Source organism: Limanda limanda, chromosome 7, assembly GCF_963576545.1.
Source record: "Limanda limanda chromosome 7, fLimLim1.1, whole genome shotgun sequence".
Classification (NCBI taxonomy): Eukaryota; Metazoa; Chordata; class Actinopteri; order Pleuronectiformes; family Pleuronectidae; genus Limanda; species Limanda limanda.
The window spans coordinates 9773495-9782735 of NC_083642.1; the positions used below are offsets into that span (position 1 = coordinate 9773495).

Sequence of the window (9241 nt, forward strand, 5' to 3'; positions counted from 1 at the left end):
AAAGCATTACTTCAGATTGTCTTTCACAGTTACAACTATTGACTGTTTCAATTACACCTTTATTCATGGACATCAAAAATAACTGTATTTACATCGTCGCTTATACATCGTATAGTTGAAAGATATTTCCCTCTAGAGTAGCAAAATACTTTAGTGCTCAGGCGTTAAGTTAAGTGCTCTGATAATAAGTAACTAGAACAGTTCCCAGGTTCATGCCAGGCCAGTCGTGTGTGCTGCAGCCAGTGGTGCAATGCAACAAGTACATTTACTTCATTAATGTAGTTAAATACATTTTTCATTTACTTACTCACTTTACAACACTTTCTTTTGTTTATTTTATTATTATTATTTAGTCATAACAATGAAATTGGTCCACTGATCCAATGAACGCTCTAACATTAGATCATCTGAGAACAGGCCACCGCCGAGACACAGCCATTAGTTATACCTGATCCATGGCCGTATTTAAAAGAGAGTATTCTTGAATCAAATCAAGATACACAGGCACAGTTACTGATGTCCTACACTGTTGCAATGGGAAGACGTTGCACACTGCGAGTACTTTTACTTTGAATACTTTAAGTATATTTAAACACAAGTACTTATTAACTTTTAGTTAAGGAGAAATGTTGTTGTGGTACTTCTAGTTGAGTAAACTTTTTTTGTCTATTTATGTGTACTTTTACTACAGTAAAAATGTTTGAATACTTCCTACACCACTGGCTGTAGCTTTGCAGAGCTGTGAAGCGTCTAATTAGATAAGAGATCAAACCGTGTGAATCGACTCAATGAACTGATTAGAATTCCTATTATAAAGTTAGATTCTGTAAAAATGCATTCAGAGGCTTCAGTTGTACATTAGTTGCAGGAGCTTTTTCTTAACAGCAAAAAGTCACAATGAAATGCATTTACCTCACATGTGAATGCTTGGAAATCATTTCATGCATAAGCATGCGTCTGCATGTCTCTGACTGTTGTTCACTGCCTGCATCTTTATGTAACCAGCTTCACATTGACCTACAAGGCAGAATAGACGACGACAACAACAACAGCGGCAGCATGTTAAGAGCTTAGAAGTAGTAATCCATAGCTGAGTCACTATGATACTGGTAAGACGCTATAGAAAGTTAACCCAAACGATGGGTTTGTAAAACCATTAAAAATAGCACAGAACCAACCAAGGTCATGTATGGCACATCTTTACATCACAGAGCAAACTGAAACATGAAAGACGGAGAATAAACTTCATGAAAGAACTGAAATTCACGACTGTTGACATGCAGACATGTTTTCACAGAGACGATATAGAAATTGGAGCCACATTTCAAACTTATTGAAACTCAGAAAGTAAATACAAATATGTTCATGTTGACGGTATTCATGATATGAAACTATTACATAGATTTCTTACTTGATGGTGAAATAAAATCTATATCCATGACAAATTTCACTCCTACACCTGCTGAACAGCTGTTCTCAGCACTGCAATGTGTGTATGGTCCCATTGTTATTGAAGTTGTGTCAATGTGATGCCAGTGTGTGTGTGTGTGTGTGTGTGTGTGTGTGTGTGTGTGTGTGTGTGAGTGTGTGTGTGTGTGTGTGTGGGTATTTGAAAACAAAAAGAGTTAGAGAGAGATGGAGAGTTGTTGTTTATCTGTGCTTTATCTCTCAGTTTTACTCCCAGAGTAAAAGATTTAACATTTCAGTTCCACAAACACAGTCTTTGATCCCTTAACAAGGTAAACAGATTTTCCTAATATGTGTTAAAGGAACAGCTTTTGTTAAATGGGCGTGTCTGATGTCCAGTCATTGGTCCTCATGTCAACAGTCTGGTTCATAAGTCAATGATTTCGCTGTTCACACTGGCAGAGTCGTCATGTCGACTGACCTCCAGGTAACTCCGTGACCCCGCCGGCCTCCCAGCCCTCCCCCGCACCCTCTCTGAGTCCGGAGTGATGAACGGTCGCGTGTCATCCACTCCGTCGTCCCCCAGATGCCCAGTAGATATTCTGGTGGGACGAAGCGACACAGGGCAGGACACTGATGAGGGGACACTTGACACCCCGTTCCCAGCCCACCTGTTACCCTGATGGGAAGGTGTGGGTGGAGCAGTCACCTGTCTACTTGGTACACTGCTGAGTATGCTGCCACCTAGTGGCATGGACGACTCTGTCGCGGCCTCGCTGCTCTCAGACAGCATCTGAGGATCACTGTTCCTGCGGAGCCAGGGTCCCTGGCTGCCCCCTGAGCCCGGGGAGGGAGACTGTGAGTTTTGGTTGTAAGGATAAAATAGGCTGCCTCCTTCCAGTAGGTGCCCCCTGTGCAGAGCCTCATCAATACTGCGGGTCAGGTTGATGGGAGAGGGGGGGCGTAGATCAAAGTCACAGAGAGAGAGGGAAGTGTCCTTATCCTGATCCAGGCTGCCACTCACTGAGCGTTGAGGAGGACGTCCCAGCGCCTGCAGCCTCAGCAGGGAGCCGGTGGAGCCGTCAGACACGCCCCGCTCTGCAGAGTGGCCCCGGTGGTTGCGCCCCCTGTTGTTGTCTTTGACATAGCGCGGCACGGCAGTGACCTGCTCGTGGTTCTGGTTCCTGATCAGACTTTTACTGATGTCAGCTCCAGGACGTTCCTGACCAGCCCAGTTGTTAGGCATCTCCCCTGGTCCTCCTGGTCCTCCTCCTCCTCCCCCTCCCACTCCACCTCCTCCTACCCCATTGCTGTCAGATTTTCTGCACGGCTTCACTTTCAGGCTCTGCACTATCTTGGACCAGCAGGTATGTCTTTGAGTGGACCCTACAGACTGGCCAGGGGATGGCACGTCTCCAGCTGCTCTGCCGTCTGCTCCACCCTCCTCCCTTCCCTGGTAACTTTGGGGCCTCCAGAACAGCCAAGAACTCAGGAGAAGGAGCGAGAACCCCCAGGAGAGCTCCAACAGCCGGGCCCAGAAGTGAACCAGCCACCATCCCCAGTTGAAGTGTGTCCAGTCCCCTAGAAGCCCATAGAGCCATAAGGTGGCATAAACATGCAGGCCACAGCACAAGGCCCCCACGACCGCACACACTGCCAGGACCCTCCCCAGGACCACGCCTATCCTCCTGCTCCCTGTCCAAGCCTTCCTCGTGCCCTGTTCAGGGACTCCAGGCTCGGGAAGCGGTGGGCAGCGTATACGTGGAAAGACGTAGCAGAGAAAACCCAGGCAGAGAGCCAGGCCCCAGCACAGGGACAGGACCTGCAGGGTGACGGGCACCACAGGGGACAGGGCTGGGGAGAGCAGGTCGGCTGCCAGCAGCAGGGTGCACTGCAACACAGCCAACACAGCCACCAGCGGAGGGCGCTCCATGGTGGGAGGTAACACACTCACCCCTGCCACCCGTATGGCCAACAGTGCCACGGCAGCATGCGTCCACACCAGCAGGTGTAGAGGCAAGTTGTAGAGCACCATAACTGCAGGGCGGGGCAGCAACTTCCGTGTGCCATAGGGGTCAATTAGAAAGAGAGCTGCCCTAAGGCCTCCGGCTAGAAACAGCAGAGCGTTGGCGAGTGCAACAGCACCCCGATGTGGACAGTTTGTGGCAGGGGACAGGGTGAGGCCGAGAGCAGCTCCAGCAAACAGGAGGAGGAAGAGACTTGCTGAGCCGTAGACGTGAAGCTCCCAGGCGAAGGCCAGCGTCCGGCTCAGGTCACCCCAGTACAGAAATGTTTCATTAGAGGGACCGGCGCTGGGAGAGGGGACTGGGTTATATGTAGCGTGGGGAGCTTGGTGAGGATGTCCCAGGAGAATGGAGCGGTTCCTCTGAACAACACCACTCTGGTAGGTGGGGAAAAGCCTGATCCGGGTGACTGGGACTACACCGGTGGTGAGGAAGGAAGATTTTCCTAGAAAAAAAAGAAGAAAAAGAGATTTGTTTTTCGTTGATTTTTAAATGTACGTAAATCAAATGTTACTGAATATAATTTAACTGAAAGATTGACTCATACCAAAAAAAACATTGCATGAAATTATATTCAAAGCCACTAGAGGGGAGTAGCTCCCCATCTACGTCATTAACCAGAACCATCTGCCACTCAGGTAATTCTAAACAGACACAAAACACGTGCTGACAAGATCTAATTAAACTATAAATCTAATAAGAACTCAATTACACCTGTTTTAAATATCTTTTTCAGTAAGCTAGCAAAGATTCAGTCATGTAGCACATTTTGTTCAAGGTGGAAGCAAAATGTGCTGAAAGCATGAGCAAGTTAAACATTAGACACAGATTAAAACAAACACACAGATGCATGGATATACATAAGATCTATAACTATATCACATGACCTAATATAAAAATAACAGACCTAAGCCAAAGCCAATGTTCCTTAATTCAGGTCGGTATTATGAACTACAAAAATGCACAAACAACTACACACATGAGCCAAAGATACAACAACTCAGAGCACACACGTCTGAGCCAAGGTCTAATATTAGGTTTAAATAATAATTTAAATGGAAACAAGCCTTAACTTATAAATACAAATTGAAACAGGAATCATGAAGGTCACATCATACACATTATTTTCATCACTACATCAGAGATTTTGCTGAGCGGAAAACTCTTCCGGATATCTGCGCAGTTATTGGGACTTAATTGGATTAGACGGCGTAATTAATGTAACATACTGCAGTACAATGGCACAATGCATCGGAACCAGGCAATCTCTCTGCAAAGCATTAGAACCCTTAATGAGACCAGATGACTCTTTGACAACATCGCAGCACATTGTGTCTCTGTCTCGAACCGTCTCATTGTGTTTGTTCAAGGCACCGCACCTCCCGCAAAAGCCTGGAAACACCCAACAACATTACAATCATAGGGCCATTCATCACTACGCTTTGTCAGCTACTCAGCTACATAGATAACAGCATAAAAGACCATGACATACAAATGGGAATTTTGACTTTAGGTGAACAATAATAACACTAAATGTTATAATTTAAAAGGATTGAATGACAAGAAAACAAGCATGGCTCAGTGAGGGATGGGGCATTAAGAAATGGATGTAACCAATCGAGGCCTCTAGAATTATTCATGAGGAGCTGACTCGGACTTGTGACATGATATCTGCTCATTTAAAAGAATTACAACTTGTATAATGTATTTTAACAGCTGTGTACTACTAACCCTGGATGGAAGTGATGACTGCTATCATTGTTGTATGGCCTAGCTCAGGTTAAACCCTTTGACAAACAACAGAGGATGAATGTCGTATGGAAGTTCATCTAGGATTTAGTTTGACAGTCACAAAACAAATCAAAGTTTCCAAAGTTTGCTGCTGTATTTCGTTTGTTTTTTCTCTTTGCCTTGGTGAACTCCTCCTGCTCTTTCATGTGATGGTCCTACAAGTGCTTTATGAGATGGCTGGTGTTGTAATTGGCAACACCAGCCCCATCTACTTCTGGGACTGAATCGCTGCCAGTCTAGCTTGCCTTGCCCTGGCTAATGCTACACTACCAGAAATCACTCCAAGAAACAGCTCTTGCCAATGGCAGTACAGCGCAACTGCTATTTTGGAGCAGTGAACAGGAAGAAGTGATTTCCGGGAAAAGAAAACTGTACTTTGAAATCATTGCATTGGATCGGTTCATAGATTCACGTACTCGCCGATGCCTGACCCAGTATCAGTGCCGTTATCTGCAACAGAACATCTCTATTTTACGCGCGCATTTAACTTGATGGATGGTGGAACTAAGTGATCAGTGCTGCTAAAAACACACAAACCACCAGCCGCTGGAAGCACTGAGGAGTTCATCCCCCTGTAGAAGACAAGCTGACTAATGACTCACTCCAACATGTGTTTCAATTCCTGGCTCTGCCCCGGCACTCCGTCCCTCCTATTAGACACCCACCCACCACCACCACCCACCCACACACTCATTTCACTTTCAGACTCACATAGGCGAGCGCCGCACACAGATCACACACACATTTCTTTATTTTTATAAAAGGTATGTTTCACTTCCTTCCCTGAAACTCCTTTTTTTCCTCAAAGGAGCAAAATCCAGACACATTCCAGATGTGCTGATCACATTTCACAGCTGGATACACTTAAAGGTACCCACACCCTGGAGTTTTTTTTCACTGCTTTATACTGTATGTCCACACATTGCAATAAACTATTAAATAAATATATCCTAATCCATCTCATAGGAACTACAATCATGTTTATCTGTACATACTGTACAAACTGCCACTCTTGGACACAGGAAGTTATTTCTTTCAATGAGCTGCTAAAGGCCCATTTAAAGACTTTAAAGGTTCTCGTGGGGCCGAAGAGCCTGAGTGTTTAAAAGTAGTTATGATGTTGTTCTCCTGGTATCTAAGAGACTGGCTCATGTGTCCCATGTGTCATGCTTTTCCTTTTTCCATTTACTTTTCCTCCACTCCGCTCCCTTCATGGCTTTCCTCAGTGCATCTGGTTTTCATTACCTACGCCACTCGCCCGTACCTTTTCCTCTTTTCCTCTCACCCATCCTGTCTGCTCTCTCTCCCATCTGTATTTCCCCAACGCTCTCTTTTGCAGACCCCACTCGTCTATCTCTTTGCTCGGCTGTGAATCCACCCCCCTCCCTCTTTCCTCCCGCTCGTACTTTTCTCCCCTTGCTGTGTCTGCTCCACACAACCACCACCCCACTTTCCACGGAAAAGTATCTCCACTTTTTCCCCTTCTTTTGAGGCTTTTTTTTCAGATTCTTCCAGTAAAAAGTCCCAGCTGCACAAATAATTCCATTTTGAATTATCGGGACGTAAAAAACTTGTCATCTTCTCATCTATAAAACACAGCACCATTGCCTCGTACCTGTCCTGGTTGTGCTGGCTGTATTCTCTCCTTGTTGCTTCGTTACGTTGGTTGGATTTGATGCTTTCGAGGACGCTCTCACAGCTGCCACTGTTGTAGTAAGCACAGTAGCTGTAGATGTGGTCGTCACTTGTGGTGTTGTGGTGTTTGAAGGCGAACTCTTCTGGCTTCGGGCAGTGACTGGCAGCTCTGAAGCCGGTGGCTGATTCTCAGGAGACCCAGTGGTGGTGGTCATCACAGAGTCCTGCTGAGGAGGAAGTGTGTTCGCTGTCAGGTTTCCTAAAATATGGTGAAGAAGGCATATTTGTTACATGGTGTGAATACTTTGACCCAAACAGCACTTTACCATCATGAAGTGATTATTCTAACTGATGCAGTGCCCGTTCTAAACCTGCCTGTTTGGAATGAGCTTATTTAATTTATCGCATGTCCAAGTTGCACCAAATTCAACATTGCACTTTCTTTGGACCTTAAGAATATACAAGTGAGAAGCTGATGAGATAATTGGTTCTTGAGAACAGGTTCCACAGACAGAAATTTAAAGAAAGACATATTTGATTTCTCACCTGTTAAAACTACAGTCTGAGGTGTTGCTTTCGTCACCACAGGGGACAGTGTTGCTCTCGTCTCTGGTGTCTGTGGTGATGTTGTGGTTTTACTGGCCGTTGTGAGCACAAAGACCGGAGGCTTCACAGTCTGACTCTCAGGTGGTGGTGTCTTTTCGTCAGGAGTTTTAGATATCACTGTCTGTGCCTGAGGCCGATACTGCGACATTTCATCCCCAACCGTTGGAACAGGAGTTTCCTCCGTCACAAGCATTGTTGTTGGAGAACTACCTGATCCTAAGCCCTGTGGATCATCATCATCATACTTTGACCCTGCCTTGTTACCTGCAGGCTCTGCAACAGCAGTGGGCTGAGGTGGAGTCAAGCCTTTTGTAGCAGTGTCCCCCTTAGCAAAGGCCCTGCTGAACACTAGACCGGCTGTGTCAGTCCTGGGCCTGGAGGCAGTCGGTTGGGTTAAAATTGGCCCGATGCTGAGGTTCTTTGCAGAGAGGCCGGATATTAAAGAAGGAATGGACTGCACAGTGGGACGGGTCACTCTTGGCCCCAGTTGCACTGTATTCGTACTCTTCAGCCTATCCCGGACTGTCGCTCTGACAGGCACATCACTGCGTCCTCTGGGAGGTAAAGAGGGCCAGAAACTGACAGTTTGCTTGGTAGGTGGAGGTGAAGAATTAATTGGCAGGTCGAGAGGAGGAAATGACGAGGAAGAGCCAATGATGGTCTGGGTATGTGAAGAATGGAGGAAGGAGAGGTAGAAGCCCAGGAAGAGGAGGGACATGGGTGCCATGGTCTGCCTCTGTGTGGTGAGTAGTGACTGGTCCCTCAGTCTGTCTCTGTATCGGTCACACCATCCTTCAGCTGGTGGCAGAGAAAACAGGCACTGTGTTAGTTTCATGGAATAAAACAAGACACAAGAACACATTATGATATCAAAGAGGGACATAATAAAGTTGAACACCTTAATGGATAAAAGCTTGAGTTAAATTCAGAATCTTTCTCTATGCAGGAGCTGTGGTCATAGTTTGATGAAGACTAATGTGGTGAATTGTGTGAACATGTGATGCAGTTAAATGCACAATATGTAACTTCAGATGCTAAAGGTCTCTCAATAAAAACTAACAAAAATCTACCTGCCGCTGCTCAGGCACAAATAATCTTCACTGACGAGGTAATGTAGTAAAGTCTTATTCACGTTACACAGCCAATAATAATCGTTATCCATTGCAAGTGACCATTAGAAACAGGGAAAGTAAAAAACAGCCAACTGTAGCAGTGTGTTATTCCTTTGTCATATGTCATTTGCAGAGCCATGGGACAAACTGAGGTGATGCAATTAAAAGACAATCAAAATGAAACTGGGAGGTTTATGTGTTTTAGGGGCGTGGCTTTAACGAGAGTGCCGATGGGAGGGGGTGGGATGGTTGCGGTTGTATATTGTCAAACTGTAGCCTGCTCATGCTTTTCTAGGATTACCAACCCTAGCTATAATAAGGAATAGTTACATGTTATAGCTTTAATACTGCAGCCTTGCTGTTCTGATTCAGAGAGCAGGTCATTGAAAAACATGTGGATTCAGCAGCATGACACCAGCAGACACACAGGGTGTGGCCAGGTATAAGGTTTCAGAATAAATGTCACACAGACAAACACAAAGGCAAGAGTTCAACTTCTTAAGTAATATAACAAGCACCGTCAAAACCAACAGGAGTCCCAGATGGTTTCATTCAGTAGCAGATGGACGAATTAAGTTTTTTTCCACACCATCTATTCCCTGCCATAAAATGTTCTTTGGACGAATATCAGTTTCTTTTTCTTTCTCCGCTCCACTGCTTTTTCTG

At 45.5% G+C, this 9241-nt stretch overlaps 1 protein-coding gene across 1 annotated transcript; it reads right to left on the reverse strand.

Annotated features, from left to right (window-relative positions):
* Positions 1-1834: 1834 nt before the first annotated feature.
* On the reverse strand, positions 1835-8190 carry LOC133004702 (proline-rich transmembrane protein 3). The gene is made up of 3 exons (XM_061074184.1): positions 7404-8190; positions 6884-7039; positions 1835-3876 (listed from the first exon to the last, which is right to left on the reverse strand). Exons 1-3 carry the CDS (start codon positions 8188-8190, stop codon positions 1835-1837), a joined length of 2985 nt encoding a protein of 994 aa, XP_060930167.1.
* Positions 8191-9241: the final 1051 nt, after the last annotated feature.

Bases quoted from the DNA above. Each gene is read 5' to 3' on its own strand.
- LOC133004702 (XM_061074184.1), bottom strand. From the start codon at position 8,190: ATGGCACCCATGTCCCTCCTCTTCCTGGGCTTCTACCTCTCCTTCCTC. The intron at 7,040-7,403 runs GTGAGAAATCAA...CCTGAGAATCAG, and splicing joins TCAGACTGTAGTTTTAACAG to CCACCGGCTTCAGAGCTGCC. The intron at 3,877-6,883 runs GTAACGAAGCAA...TTTTTTTTCTAG, and splicing joins AAGCATCAAATCCAACCAAC to GAAAATCTTCCTTCCTCACC.